The sequence below is a fragment of the Engraulis encrasicolus genome, chromosome 9 (assembly GCF_034702125.1).
Source record: "Engraulis encrasicolus isolate BLACKSEA-1 chromosome 9, IST_EnEncr_1.0, whole genome shotgun sequence".
NCBI lineage: Eukaryota > Metazoa > Chordata > Actinopteri > Clupeiformes > Engraulidae > Engraulis > Engraulis encrasicolus.
In genome coordinates this window covers 44528694-44543693 of record NC_085865.1, presented here as the reverse complement: position 1 = coordinate 44543693, position 15000 = coordinate 44528694, and the positions used below count along the sequence as shown (strand labels likewise).

Below are 15000 nucleotides of genomic sequence, written 5' to 3'. Positions count from 1 at the left end.
TTCTCTTTCTCTGTCTTTCAACCACACTCCGTCTTCAACTTCAAAGGAGCTCCGTTGCCATTTCAGAAGCATAGCATTGCTGACACATGGCAATAAATAATAAGTAAAAGAAAAGGCGAATAAATAAAAGAGAAGGCAAAGTGGAAATAAAATCAAATCAAGTCAAATCTCTCTCTGCCTATATCTATGTGTCTCTCCCAGGTTTATGGAATATATATGAAAAAAGAATAAATAAAATAATAAGAAAATGAAATTAAAATCTTAACAAAAATAAAAAATCTCTGTCTGTGTCTATGTCAGGCTGCTGCAGCTGCAGAGGTCGGTGCTGTCCCCTGACTCTGATGTTCCTGATGAGCTGCTCTACGGGAGAGCAGGCTACCTCTACACCCTCCTCTATGTCAACAAGGAGATCAGCCCAGACACTGTGGACGAGGCCACCATCGCTAAGGTGAGTACCACTACGGAAGCTTTGGAGGGTCAAAAAGCCTTTATCGTACAGCAGGGCAGGCTACCTCTACACCCTCCTCTATGTCAACAAGGAGATCAGACCCGACACTGTAGACGAGGCCACCGTTGCTAAGGTGAGTACCACTATGGAAGCCTTGGAGGGTCAGAAAGCTTTCATTGTAGAGGGAGGGCTGGCTACCTCTAAACAATCCTCTACATCAACAAAGAGATCAGCCCCGACACTGTCGACGAGGCCACCGTTACTAAGTTGAGCACCACTACTGTATACGCCTACGCCTTGGAGGGTCAAAAAGCTCTCAACAGAGGTAGAGACTAGGGAGGGAGATGGTGACTAGCAGTGATAGAAGGTTCAATAACTTGCTCGGCCTGACCCCATCAAAGTGTCCTTGAGCAAAACACTTAGAATGTGTGCATGAATAGGTGAGTGTGATGTGTGCATTTGTGCCCGCGTGTAAAAGTCTGAGGTCTCAAGGGAGTAGAAAAGCCTCGTATTCATCCAAACCATTTACCACCCAACATCTACAGTACAGAAGCATTTGAGGGTCAAAAAGCCCTCAGCAGAAACCCATACCCAGTGTGCCTGATCACACTACAAAGGGTTTGGTTCACCAGCCACCCCTGACCTACACGTAGAATAATGGAAAGGTAAACATGGACTGTCTGTCAGCGGTGACCATACACAGGGCCGGCTTAAAGCACAGGCTAGACATGGCTGCAGCCTAGGGGCCCCCTCCACCTGCCAGGTGGCCACTGATTGGCCAAAAGTGAATAATTGCAGAATTGTGACGAGATATGATATTGAAAAATTCATCTGTCGTGTTGAGTACAGTTGGTAGACGGGTTACCCTTAATTCCTAGCTCGTAATTATGACACTGTCTATGTAAATTTGTTGCAAAATTTGCTGTTGCTGGGGGCCCCACAGTATCCTGTAGCCGAGGGGCCCCAGTCCATGTTAAACCAGCCCTGATCATGCAGCAGCTTGAATGTCATGAACCTGGATTACATGGACACACACTACACATAATGAACACACATTTACATGGGACGCACTCTGTATTGTGCATTGAATTATGAACACACGTTTACATCCCACGAGCTAGTCCAGTCAGGTGTTTGTTTACATGAATAGCCTCTGTTCCTATTTAGGAGATATAGAGATGTACTTGACCAAGGCTTTCTTGTTTTTGGCTTGCTTTTCATTAGTTACTGAGTGCAGTGCAGTGACGGTGCATTTGTTTTAATGAGGCTATTTTAGGGGCTAGACAGCGGTAATAACAAGAAGTTGCTGACCTTTTTACCGTGCTTCTCCCCAAGGCTCCTAACATTGTTTTTGAAATCTTCCATCATTAGTCTCGTATCCTTGCCTGCCTGACCAGCTTTGCACTGCCACGCTGCTTCAAATGGTGAAGGACAGCTTCTCCTCGGCTCTCCTACCTAACAAGATTTTTGTAACTGGAATTGAGTCTAATGCAGTTTGGTGTACCATTTTTGGAAATAAGCCGTCAGCTGGTCTCATTGGACTCAATCTTAATTGTTAGCCTGGTGGTAACATTTGCACTGCCATACTTACCAAAGGTAAAGCTCAATCATTTTCTCTCAGAGAGAGGTGTAATGTGAAAGTGAAAGTCCATTGGGAAACTCAAACTCCCATTTTCATTGTGACTCAGCACTCCCCAGCACACAAGGAACGCCCTAACCGCTTACCCATGACTGCCCTATGTCCAAAAATGATGGTACAGTATCACTTTAATAGTCTTTAGTAAAATGAGCGTGCAAATGCTTCATAAGCAATAGGCATTACAATTCATCCTGGCAATTTAAGCAGAACATTCAGTTACGTCTATTACATTTCTAATTAAAACTTCCATCTACTGTTCATGAGAATCAGACTCGGATCATGGCCATTTTGTATTTTCTATTCTGATTGAAAGTGGGTGTGGGAACAAGGCTTGTCTAGATTGTGTGTCTGATGTGGGTCAGATAAAACTTCATTTTACAGTGTGGCCCAGTGAGTGAAATGTGTGTGTGTGTTTGTGCGAGTGCGTGTGCGTGTGCGTGTGTGTGTGTGTGTGTGTGTTTGTGTGTGGGTGTCAGTGCGTGTGTGTGCTTTCAGTCGTTCCTAGTGCATTACACATCTCTCTCCCCCCCCCCATCTTAGCAGTGGTCAATTGAGCTCTTCTGTATGAAGGCAATGAGTGTGGACATGGGATTGTTTGATTGTGTGCTGTTTGTGGGTAAATGTTTGTATGGGTATTGATGTAGGTGTGTGTATGTGTGTGTGTGTGTGTGTGGGGGGGGGGTTGTATGTTATATTTGCTGAGGGCTGCATCCAAGCTATTACAACAAGCCATCTGTGTGTGCTGTCTGGTTTGTCCGAGTCAGCCGGAAAAGTCTGTGTCTGTGTCTGTCAATGTACACAAATGATAGAGAGAGAGAGAGAGAAAGAGAGAGAGAGAGAGATTGAGAGATTGAGAGAAGGAGTAACTACAGTTTTGTTTAGTTGTGTACTGTGTTCCTAGATGGAATGGGACAAAAAAGAATTGTAATGCTGTTACTTAGTGTCTGTCCATCTGTTATATCATAATGCTGTTTGTTAGTGTCCGTCCATCTGTCCGACAGTTCTACGCTCTAATTAAATGAACTCAATCAACTCCTGAGATCCATAGTTTTAATAAAAAGTAAACGTTGTTGGGCAGTTTTTCCAAACCCAGCCTCCAGCCTCAAGGCTGCAGCCTGAGCTGTGTGTGTGTGTGTGTGTGCGTGTGCGTCTGTGTGTGTGTGTGTGTGTGTGTGTGTGCGCAGTGCGTGTGTGTGTGCGTGCGTGCGACAGAGCAGATGGCTGGTAAGTGGGATGGGATAGGGGCCTGTAGCTCAATATTTTACTCAGAGGAAATGGAGAAGAATGGCACTCCCCATGCCATCAAACACCATGGAACACACACACACATACATACACACACACACACACACACACACACACACACACACACACACACACACACACACACAAATGCTCCTTCATTCTTGTGTTGGATCATCTCCCTTGCTCTCTCTCTCTCTCTCTCTCTCTCTCTCTCTCTCTCTCTCTCTCTCTCTCTCTCTCTCTCCCTCTCTCCCTGCTATTCCCTGGGGATAGATATGTGGACGGCGGTGAGAGTTATCAGTTATCAGTCTGTGCCGTAAGCTCCAGCAGTTCATCAGGGGGGGGATCGATGCCTGTGGTCTGTGGCCCCCTGCCAAGGGACAGTGAACACACCAAATACACAGTGCAGTAGCATCTGATCTAAAACAATGCAGTCATGTGATATGCATTCTATTTGGTTACTTGGCTATTTATTTGTTTATTTGTGTCAACAAACACGGCTGCTATCGCCTGCATCCCTTTTTGGCTAAATTCTCAATGCACTGGTTTTTTTTTAATTGTGTGGTCTCTTATGTGCTTGGGTGTCAATCCAATCCAATTAACTTTGGTGTTGTACTATTAACATTCATCTACTGATTTCCTTGATCAGAGAGTGAAAAAAGACTGCCAGGGTAAAAAGATAGAACCATTGAGGAGAAGAAGAAACCAGAAGAACGATAGAGGAGAGTCTTTGGAGGGATAGATAATAGAGGAGGAGCAAGGGGGGTTAATCACGTGTGTGTGTCTTTAGAATGTTGCGGAGAGGCTGTATTGATCCGAATGAATGGGCTGCTGAAGAGAGAGAGAGAGAGAGAGAGAGAGAGAGAGAGAGAGAGAGAGAGAGAGAGAGAGAGAGAGAGAGAGAGAGAGAGAGAGAGAGAGAGAGAGAGAGAGAGAGAGAGAGAGAGAGAGGGAGAGGGGTGGAATGAACATCCCTGAATATTAGCCTGAAGAAAGAAGGGGGAGAAGGAGAGAGACATAGAGGGAGGAAAGAATAGAGAGCAGGGAGATAACGGTGAAAAGGAGATAAGATACAGAATGCAGCAATATATTCCCTCCATACATTGTACGGTATGATCATGTTCTATGTTGGACAGTAAGTTGCTTTGGGTAAATATGATTGTTAAAGGGCAGAGATAGAGGGTGAGAGACGCAGCCAAGGCAGGTAGAGAGAGATTGAGGGGGGCATCGATAGACTTAGAGAGAGATGAAAGAAAGAGAGATGGAGAGGGTGGTGGAAGGAGGAGATGCAGGGAGGAGAGAGCTGGAGAGCAGGGTGTACCAGGTAGGACAGAGATGGAGACGGTGGTGCCAGGAGGAGAGCCAGGGAGAAGAGCGATGGAAAGGATCAGACTAGGAGGAGAGAGATGGAGAGGAGGGATGCTAGGAGGAGAGCCAGGGAGGAGAGACCAGGAGAGGGTGATGCTAGGAGGAGAGAGATGGAGAGGAGGGATACTAGGAGTAGAGCCAGGGAGGAGAGACCTGGAGAGGGTGATGTTAGGAGGAGAGAGAGATGGAGAGGAGGGATACTAGGAGTAGAGCCAGGGAGGAGAGACCTGGAGAGGGTGATGTTAGGAGGAGAGCCAGGGAGGAGAGAGATGCCCCCCTGGCCAGTTGCTACTGCAGGGCTCCAGTCCCCTCCTGCTGCCCCCCTCTCCACCACTCCTGCTATTTATAGCAGACAGCATGCAGCCTGCAGCCACGCACTGGAGACGGAGGGAGGGAAGGAGAGGGAGAGGGAGGAAACGATAAGAATGGAGAGAGGGAGGCAGGGAGGGATGGAGAGAGGGTTGAGGGGAAGAATGAGACAACAGAAAATCACTTCAGAAATCGCAGACCTCTGCACATTGTTTGGTTGTTCACTTGCAATCCTGAAGATTTTCCTGAAAAATCTGTTCATAACTTTTTGCATAATGCTGCTACCAGACAGACTAATCAACAAAAACAAAAACATAACCTTCCCAGGGGATGTGAAGAGAGAGAGAGATTTGGTGACAGAAACACTCTCACCCACATGCTTGTACACACACACACACACACACACACACACACACACACACACACACACACACACACACACACACACACACACACACACACACACACACACACACACACACACACACACACACACACACACACAGTCATCCATGCATGATTTTTTTCCCTATGGCCATACTGTGGCCACCCACACACCCTCTCTGAAGACACCCACTCACACACGAGCCCAGCTTCTGTCGCAAAGGCAACAGGGACACATAATATTCTTCACATTAGATTCACAGTACAGACGGCTTATACTGTATGCACTGTAAACATGCATATATACACACACTCGGACACAAAATTCAGGATAATGACTATGAACATTTTTATAGTGACACACACATGTAGACACACAGACCAACCTTTATATCTTTGTGGGGCCCTTCCTATCTTTATTCACACACACAGTGCACTCTCAGACGCAACATTCAGGATAATGAAAGGATTCAGGTTAAAGCCGATACTGTCAGAGTGATTATGAAGATTTCTATTGGGACGCACACGTAAACGCGCGCGCGCACACACACACACACACACACACTCACACACACGCATAGTCAAGCATGCACACACACTATTTGCACGTACACAGACACACTCCTAAATATTCTGGTGCCCCCATGGAGTGCACACTCTAATGAATATGTACTGTATATCTTATCAGTGTTTTTTGCCCCTCCAGTACTTCACACTGCTGAGAAAACAAACCCTGCTTTCCCTCCTTAGGGTTCAACCCAGGGTCTAGATTTCTAGCATAGCTGGGAAAGAAAAGGCATTCAGTTTCCCTCACTGTTGTAGACGTAGTACCTGCTCTTCTTCTTGCGCTCTCTCTCTCTCTTTCTCTCTCTCTCTCTCTCTCTCTCTCTCTCTCTCTCTCTCTCTCTCTCTCTCTCTCTCTCTCTTTCTCTCTCTTGCTCTCTCTCGCTCTCTCTTGCTCTCTCTTGCTCTCTCTCTCTCTCTCTCTCTTGCTCTCTCTCTCTCCAAACCTCCCTGGGCTCTGTAAAACACTTTGAGACTATTTACATTGTTATTGGCTCGACATAAATAAAATGGACCCGGGAAATGGAAATAAGACTGGAAGTGTGTGTGTGTGTGTGTGTGTGTGTGTGTGTGTGTGTGTGTGTGTGTGTGTGTGTGTGTGTGTGTGTGTGTGTGTGTGTGTGTGTGTGTGTGTGTGTGTGTGTGTGTGTGTGTAAAGCCCTCCGGTGTTAATTTCCTCACAGTGGGCCGCTGAGTGGCGAGAGGAGAGGCACAGAAGAAATATTAAATGCAAGAGAAAAAGCAAGGATGTGTTTTCACGGCATAACAAAGAGGGGTGAGGTGGGGGTGGGTGGGGTCTATGGCGTTGTAAAAAAAAGACCTGTTGGCATCTAAGAGCTTTCTCAACCCAGCTCAAAGTCTCCTGTGTCAGCAAAGCTAAGCTGTCTGCTGCTCTTTTTCATCATTTTCTCTCCTCTCTTTCTTTTCCCCTCTCTTTCTCTCTCTCTCTCTCTCTCTCTCTCTCTCTCTCTCTCTCTCTCTCTCTCTCTCTCTCTCTCTCTCTCTCTCTCTCTCTCTCTCTCTCCTCTTCTGTCTCTCTCTTTTGAGCTCAGGAACACCCACATAAAGGAAAAAAGCCCTATAACTATAGCTATAACTCTATTAATGGTGTGTGTTTGCGTGTCCGTGCGTGCGTGTGTGCGTGCGTGTGCATGCGTGTGCGTGCGTGCTTGCGTGTTACAGCTTTTTCTGTCTATTGAGTATGTGTGTGTGTGTGTGTGTGTGTGTGCATATGGCTGTATTCTTATGTAGATGGATAGGCATTGATTCATTTGTCATCTCTCCCATCCTGCTGTTTTCTGATTGCTGTAGTTATAAATTCAGGTTATAGTGCTGTATATTTATTTTCAACCAATAGGACCTGAACAGGTGGGCAGTCATGGGTGAGCGGTTAGGGCGTCAGACTTGCATCCCAGAGGTTGCCGGTTCGACTCCCGACCCGCCAGGTTGGTGGGGGGAGTAATCAACCAGTGCTCTCCCCCATCCTCCTCCATGACTGAGGTACCCTGAGCATGGTACCGTCCCACCGCACTGCTCCCCATGGGGCTCCACTGAGGGCTGCCCCCTTGCACGGGTGAGGCATAAATGCAGTTTCGTTGTGTGCAGTGTGCCATGTTCACTTGTGTGCTGTGGAGTGCTGTGTCACAATGACAATGGGAGTTGGAGTTTCCCAATGGGCTTTCACTTTCGCTTTCAGGTGCTTTTAGAGACTTTCCTGAGGGAGGTGTTGTTTGACTTATTATGTTTATTTTATTTTGTTTATTTATTTATTTATTATTATTGTTATGGCGCCATGTTTCACAAAGAATCTAGTACAGTCTTTGTCATTCCTGGCACGAGCATTTCACAGACTGTCAGAGTTGTTTTAAAAAAAAAAAACGGCACATTTAAATGCAGGTCTTGTATGCATGCATGCCTGTGTGCCTGTGTGCCTGTGTGCCTGCAAGATAGAAGAAGATAGAAGAGTTAGAAGACTTCTTACTAGGGCTATAACGACATAGCCTGCTTCTCACGCAGACCCTCATGCATTTTCGCCCATCTTCGTGGTTGGTAACAACCATCTGTGTGAGACCCAGGTTAGTAACGATGCACTCAACTCACAATTCAGTTTGTAGCCGGATTTTTGACCTTCTGTTCAATACAACCCACGATTTTTTAAATACAGTATATCTTTTTAATTTAAAATAAAAGCTATGATTAGTTATAGGTAGAATAGGTTACAAGCGGCTACTAATAGATATTTTTTTCCATAAATGATAATGGTGTTGATTTGAAGCTTGGAAGCACCATCAGGTTGTTTGTCTGAACTGAAGGGTAACAGAACTTTGAAAGGGTGTATCACAATCCTGCCTTCTTGCACCGCGATACAGTATCGTGACTCCGAGTATCGCGATTTCTCTGTTCGATGCAATATCGTTACAGCACTAGTTCTTACCCCTGCAGGCATCTTCATATGTATGTGCGGTAGAACCAATAGCCCTAGGCTGCGGAAAGACCTCCTTTTCCAGAAACATGGTCTTCACCCTTCATTGCTTTTCTGCCTTTTTCCCCCTTAACCCTATTCCTGGTGTCTGATAGATCCGCCTGACAGAACCACTTCCATTTCCTACACAGATTTCTTCCCGAATATCCTTCTTCTTAGAATGCCGCTTTTCCAGCCTCTGATTGTGGGTCATTTCTGGGTGTCCGTCTGGTGCTTCTCTATGGGTAACATGGGTTTTAAACCCACTACATTATGAAATATTCAGCACTCTGGATCGCTCAAGCAGTGGAGTGAAATGTGCCAGTGCATGTGTTTGTGTTGTGTTGCAGGCAGCCGTATTAGCCCTGGGGTTAAGGTCACAGTGACTACTTGGAGCCATGCTAGCCTGGGGTGAAAGGTCGCTCGGTCTGGGTGACTTCATGCGCGTCAGCAGAAGCGTGCTCAGAAAAAAAAATATGTGTTATTCTTTGTTATGCTGACTTGCCTACAAGACATGAAACACTATATTGCAGCAATCTGCTGCTGTTTGCAGCATTTCTGAATTCCTGTGGTGTACAGAATTTGAAGCATATCAACATAAAAGGTTTTTTTTTTTTTAAATGTGTGGTAGCTCATTGTGTGGCACAGTCTGTGTGACTTGTCAGCAGTAGGCTACCACTGAAGCTCAAGACATGCTCAGAAAATTATTATTTTACTGACTTGCTTACAAGATATGTTTTAAGCGTTACGTGAAGCGTAGCAATGCCTGATTTCCTTTAGCAATTTCTTCAACATACAAAATTTAAATTATACCATAATTTAAAAAAGCTTTTAAAAATGTTACCGATAAGTAGTGAATAAGTAATAAATAAGTAATAAATAAGTAAATGAGTAATACATGTGAGTATAATTGAATAACGTACAGCAAAATCTATCCATAAAATCAGAAGTCTAATATCTAAAGCCGTAGACAAATTGCATTCTTCCCATGGCTGTTTGACCAAAAGGTTAAGTGGGAGCATATTTAATTTCCTCTCCAACTACTCAGGAGATAGAGTGGAAAGGCTGTACTGTCCTCATCTGTACTTTGGAACAAAACACAAGCCCGCAATCCCATCTAGTCGGACTGCCTCTGTACTAGGGGTGTAAATGCATCGTTTCTATGCCCGATGATCGAATCGTATTGTATTATGCGGCATTCTTGTGTATCGAAAATAATCGAATTGCTGGCCCTGTCCAATGCCCTAGCTGTTAATTTTGCAACATAATAGAAGTGGAGAACTGATTGGGAAAAACACCCGAAATCGTATCGTATGGTATCGTGGGGAAATCTTAAACATGGAAAAGAATCGAATCACTGCGGATGGCGGATGGGTGTTGAGTGAGGTCTCATGGCTCTAACGCTAACAATGATTTAACCATATGAAGTGATTGAACAAAACAAAAATTACTTGGAAAACAGACAAGAACATCTTACGTTTTTGTTTGAACATAGAAATGCCCAAACAAGAACCCAAGAGAACGCGATCCGAATTAGACCTATCCAGCGCAAGCGAAATCGAAATGGCAGGCCTGACTCCGTCAGACCGAGAAATGCTGGATCGAATGCACGCACAAATTCAAAAGCTCGACAAATTGGATCTCCTGCATGACATGATAAGTGATATAGCGGATCTAAAGAAATCTGTGGAGTTCACTAATGCATTAATCGAAGATCTGAAAAAAGAAAACTCGAGCTTGAAAAAGACGGTGAATTCCCTGCAGGCAGAAGTGAAACACCTGACCAAATCCAACAAAGAGATGAAGAACGATATACTGGAAATTCAATGTCGAAGCATGCAGAACAATATTGTGATCATGGGTTTTGAAGAACAAGAAACGGAAGACAACTCTGCAACTGAAAACTTGGTCAAAACCTTTATGAAGGAAATCTTAAAATTGACGGAGGCGCAGGTGACTGAGGCCGTAATCGACAAGACGCACCGACTAGGCCAAGAAAAAGACAAGGAAAAGCCCCGGCCTGTGGTGGTAAGATTCCTCCACGCCAAAAGCAAGGATGAAGTGCTGGGACGCGGTTGGAATTTAAAAGGCACAGATTTTTCAATGTTCCAACAATATCCACGGGAGATTGTTGACAGACGACGCGTCCTTATCCCTATCATGAAGGAGTACAAAAAAAAGAAACAGAAGGCGCGCGTAGTTAGGGATAAGCTGTACATCAACAACCAGCTTTTCAGAGATAAAAATATTACAACGTGGTTGTGAATGGACAGAAACGACAAGAAAGAGCAAGTGTTGGCTGATATGAAATGAACCAGTGCGGCGACTTTTTATTTTTATTATTATTTTTGTTACTTTTGTGTTTGTTTATTCTAATGGAAAGACATCTGAAGAGTGGGCTACGACGCAAATGACGGAGTTTGACAGAGGACATGTGTCCTCCTCGTTGTGATGAAGCCAAAACGGTAGGCGACTGGATATCTTGGATTAACTGTAGTCAACCTGCCCTTCAGGGATATAAGATCACGACGAGGTTGTGAGTATGACGATAAGCCAAAGAAAAAACGGTAGGACAAACTGATTTTTATTTCCATGGACAACGATTATAGCCTATGCACAAGGGATGGCTAGCCTACTTTATAATTTTGTAAATGAACATTTGTAGAAAATCGCTTGAAGCCAAACCCTTGTAGCCTATTTAGTTTTGTCTGAAGAATTTAATGTAGGCCTAGCCAACGTTGCAAGTTTTTTTTTGCCCAAGTGTTCTGACGAGGACTTTGGACTAACGACCGATTATATTCTTTCATAAAAATGTCTCTTATTTGATGGCATATAGACCTATATAATTCATGTATATTTTTTTTGTTATTATTATTTTATTATTTTTCTGTTTTGTTCATGCTACTTGGAAGTTATCGAAATCAAAAGCAAGGTAGCGTTGTGCCTTGAGACAGTCTCTCATTTTGGGGACATGTTGATTTGTTTTTCTTTTTTTCTTTTGGGGTTATTTTTAAATGGGGAACGGGGGGCTCTAGGGGAGGAGGGGGAAGACATATTCTTTTGGGAATATTTGAGAACGAAACTATCTGACAACCTTAGCCTAACAGATGTGGTCTTACTCTATATGAAATGTTGGGCGTTTTCGTGGTGGGGCGGTGCTGCTTCTGTTGGGCGGCGCGCGTACTCGCTTTGTTGGTTTGGTGGATTCTGGTCAGAATCTTCTGGCCGGGGTGCGCCGGGCTGGCGGGGTGTGTGTGCGCGCGGCCCGGCGGGGGCTGCGCGGCTTTATCACGACCGAGCCCATTATGATGACCTCCATTATAGAATGAATGAGTAGCCTGACTTAAAGATGCTGAGTGGAGAATTGAAACTAGCAAGTTTTAATGCGAATGGCTTAGCAGAAAAGAAAAAGCGACACCAGGTCTTTGCTTGGCTTAGAGAAAAGCATTACTCTTTAATTTGCTTACAGGAGACTCACTCAGTATCTGCTGATGAGCAACTTTGGATGGATGAATGGGGTGGTCCAATTATATTTTGTCATGGTTCTAAAAACAAAAGGGGGGTGATGGTTTTATTTGGAAAAAATTCAACAATTAAAGTACAAAGCGTTGATAGTCACTCACAAGGAAGATGGTTAATCTTGAGAATATCTATAGATGACAAATTTATCACTTTAGTTAATGTATACGGGCCTAATGTAGATGATCCACTTTTCTTTGAAGAAATGCATGATAAATTGAATGGAGATACTTTTGAGAGTGACTTCTATGTCTTGGTTGGAGATTTTAATGTGGTGCAGCAAGGGGAAATTGATCGAAAAAAAGGCAACAGAACTGAATATCATCCACACAGCCAAAAGGAGATCAAAGCAATAATGAATGGGAAAGACATAGTAGACATTTGGAGATTGAAAAATCCCAAATCACGAAATTATACATGGCGGAGACAAAACCAAGCAAGCCGTATTGATTATTTTCTTATTTCCTTTTCCTTAGTATCAAAAGTTAAAAAAGTTATGATAGAAGATAAAATGAGATCAGACCATCAGTTAATTTCTTTACATTTAGACATGACCGATCATCCAAGAGGGAGATCCTATTGGAAGTTCAATCAAAAACTCTTGGATGATTCTGTATTCATAGATAAAACTAGAATATTTATAAAGAACTTTTTCTCAGATAATGTAGGATCAGCAGATCCACAAATTGTATGGGATGCATTTAAATGTTCTCTTAGAGGGCACACAATAAAAATGGCCTCATACAGACAGAAACAAAATAGATTAAGAGAGCAGAACATTAAAAGAGAAATACAGACTTTAACAGCACTTGTAGACAAAGTTGACACTCCACAAAATGACTTGGATAGACTGGAACAGAAACAGCAGGAATATGAAGAATTGATAAATGACAATACAAATAATATATATTATAAAAATAAAGCAGAATGGATGGAAAAAGGAGAAAGGTGTAATAAATTGTTTTTGAACCTCCAGAGAAATAATAATTCCAAGAAGAATATTTATCAATTAATAGATAATAAAAATACTATAATAACTACAAAAGAAGAAATCATGGACGAAATTGAGAAATATTTTGCAGCAATATTTTCAGCAGATCTACTAACTGATCATGATGCGTATGCTTTTTTTCAAAAGAAAATTCAAATTGATAATGAATCAAAAAAGTCATGTGAAGGTCTTATAACTGAGGATGAACTCAAAGATGCCATTTTTTCATTTAAAAAAGGAAAAACACCAGGCCTGGATGGGCTCCCCATAGAGGTGTATCAGGTGTTTTATGAATCGATAAAAAACCCTTTACTTGAATGCTTTAATTTTTCTTACCAAAAAGGTGCACTCTCAGGCACACAAAAGCAAAGTGTAATTTCTTTGTTGCTGAAGCAGGATCCGAGTGGAAAATATAAAGACCCCACTCATTTGAAAAACTGGAGACCACTCACCTTACAAGGGTATGACTCTAAAATATTGGCAAAATGTATCGCCACACGAATAAAAAAGGTACTACCACAAATAATACACAATGATCAAACAGGTTTCATACAAGGGCGGAATATATCAAATAGTATTAGACAGATATTAGAAACAATTGAACATTATGACCAAACAAATAAAGCTGGACTAATTTTCATTGCTGATTTTGAGAAAGCATTTGATACAATTAGCTGGAGTTTTATTACTAGATGTTTACAGTATTTCAATTTTGGAGAATCTCTTATAGAGTGGGTCAAAATAATGTATGAAGGCTCTGTTTGTAAGGTACTAAATAATGGACATTTCACTAAACCAATACCGATAAGAAGGGGAGTTAAACAAGGCTGCCCTTTATCCCCCTACCTTTTCATCATTGCAATCGAGATCTTGGCAATGAAAATAAGATCTAATAAACAGATAAAAGGTTTGGATTTAAACGGCATTAATAATAAAGTGTGCATGTATGCAGATGATTCCAGTTTTATGATGGAACCAGATAATGCATCACTTCATAATCTCATTATTGATTTGAATAACTTTTCCAAGATATCAGGGCTCAAGCCAAATTATGAGAAATGTCGTATACTGAGACTGGGTTATCTGAAGAATAGTGATTTCCATCTCCCTTATGATCTTCCAGTGGAATGGGTGGATGGGGCCGTTAATATTCTCGGTATCCACATACCACATAATATTTCAGATATATCTATGATTAACTACAAAATTAAACTGAGTAGGATTTGTGCTATTTTACAGCCATGGCAAAGCAAAAATCTGACTATTTATGGTAAAGCAACTCTGATCAATTCTTTAGTCGTGTCTCAATTTACTTATTTGATGTCAGCACTTCCCTCACCACCTGATGTTTTCTTTAAAGAATATGAACAACAAATATTTAAGTTTATTTGGAATGGTAAAAAGGACAAAGTTAGACGAGCGTATCTTTACAATGACTATGAAGCAGGGGGGATACAACTTTTGAACCTGAAGTCAATGAACAAAACAATAAAAGCGTCTCTCATACAAAAAATGTATTTCAACCCAGACTGGTTTTCAAGTAAGCTACTGGAAAGCATTCACCCAATGTTTGAGAAAAAACTCTATCCATTTTTGCAGATAAGCCCAGCACATTTCAAAATCGAACGCATTATTAAGAAAGGCTCCACCTTTTTAATGGAAGCAATACAAAGCTGGCTACATTTTCAGTTCTACCCACCAGAAACAGAAGAAGAAATATTACAACAAATGCTGTGGTTCAATTCAAATATAGTGAGTGGAGGGCAGGTAATGTTTTTAAAACATATGTTTAAGAAAGGAATTCTCTTTGTGAAAGACATAGTAAATGATAAATGTGAAATCCTCTCATACAGACAACTAAAACATAAGTACGGGCAGGTGTGTACCATACAAGAATACAATCAACTAACGGCATCCATGCCTTTAAACTGGAAACAAAAAATAAAATCTGGCTGTAGTGATCATTTAGTATGTCGACCAAATATAAAACAAAACAGATGGTTAAACAGAACCAAAATTAACAAGGAAATATACAAGTTTTACCTACAAACTGATAAATTGGTGGAGTATCC

At 42.4% G+C, this 15000-nt stretch overlaps 1 protein-coding gene across 1 annotated transcript in view; it reads left to right on the top strand.

Annotated features, from left to right (window-relative positions):
- The window catches only part of lancl2 (LanC lantibiotic synthetase component C-like 2 (bacterial)), a 92623-nt gene that overhangs the window by 30642 nt on the left and 46981 nt on the right, over positions 1–15000 (top strand). Inside the window, exon 5 of the mRNA XM_063207218.1 lies at positions 301–448. Coding sequence (XP_063063288.1) covers positions 301–448 — 148 coding nt within the window. The remainder of the gene's footprint in view (positions 1–300; positions 449–15000) is intronic.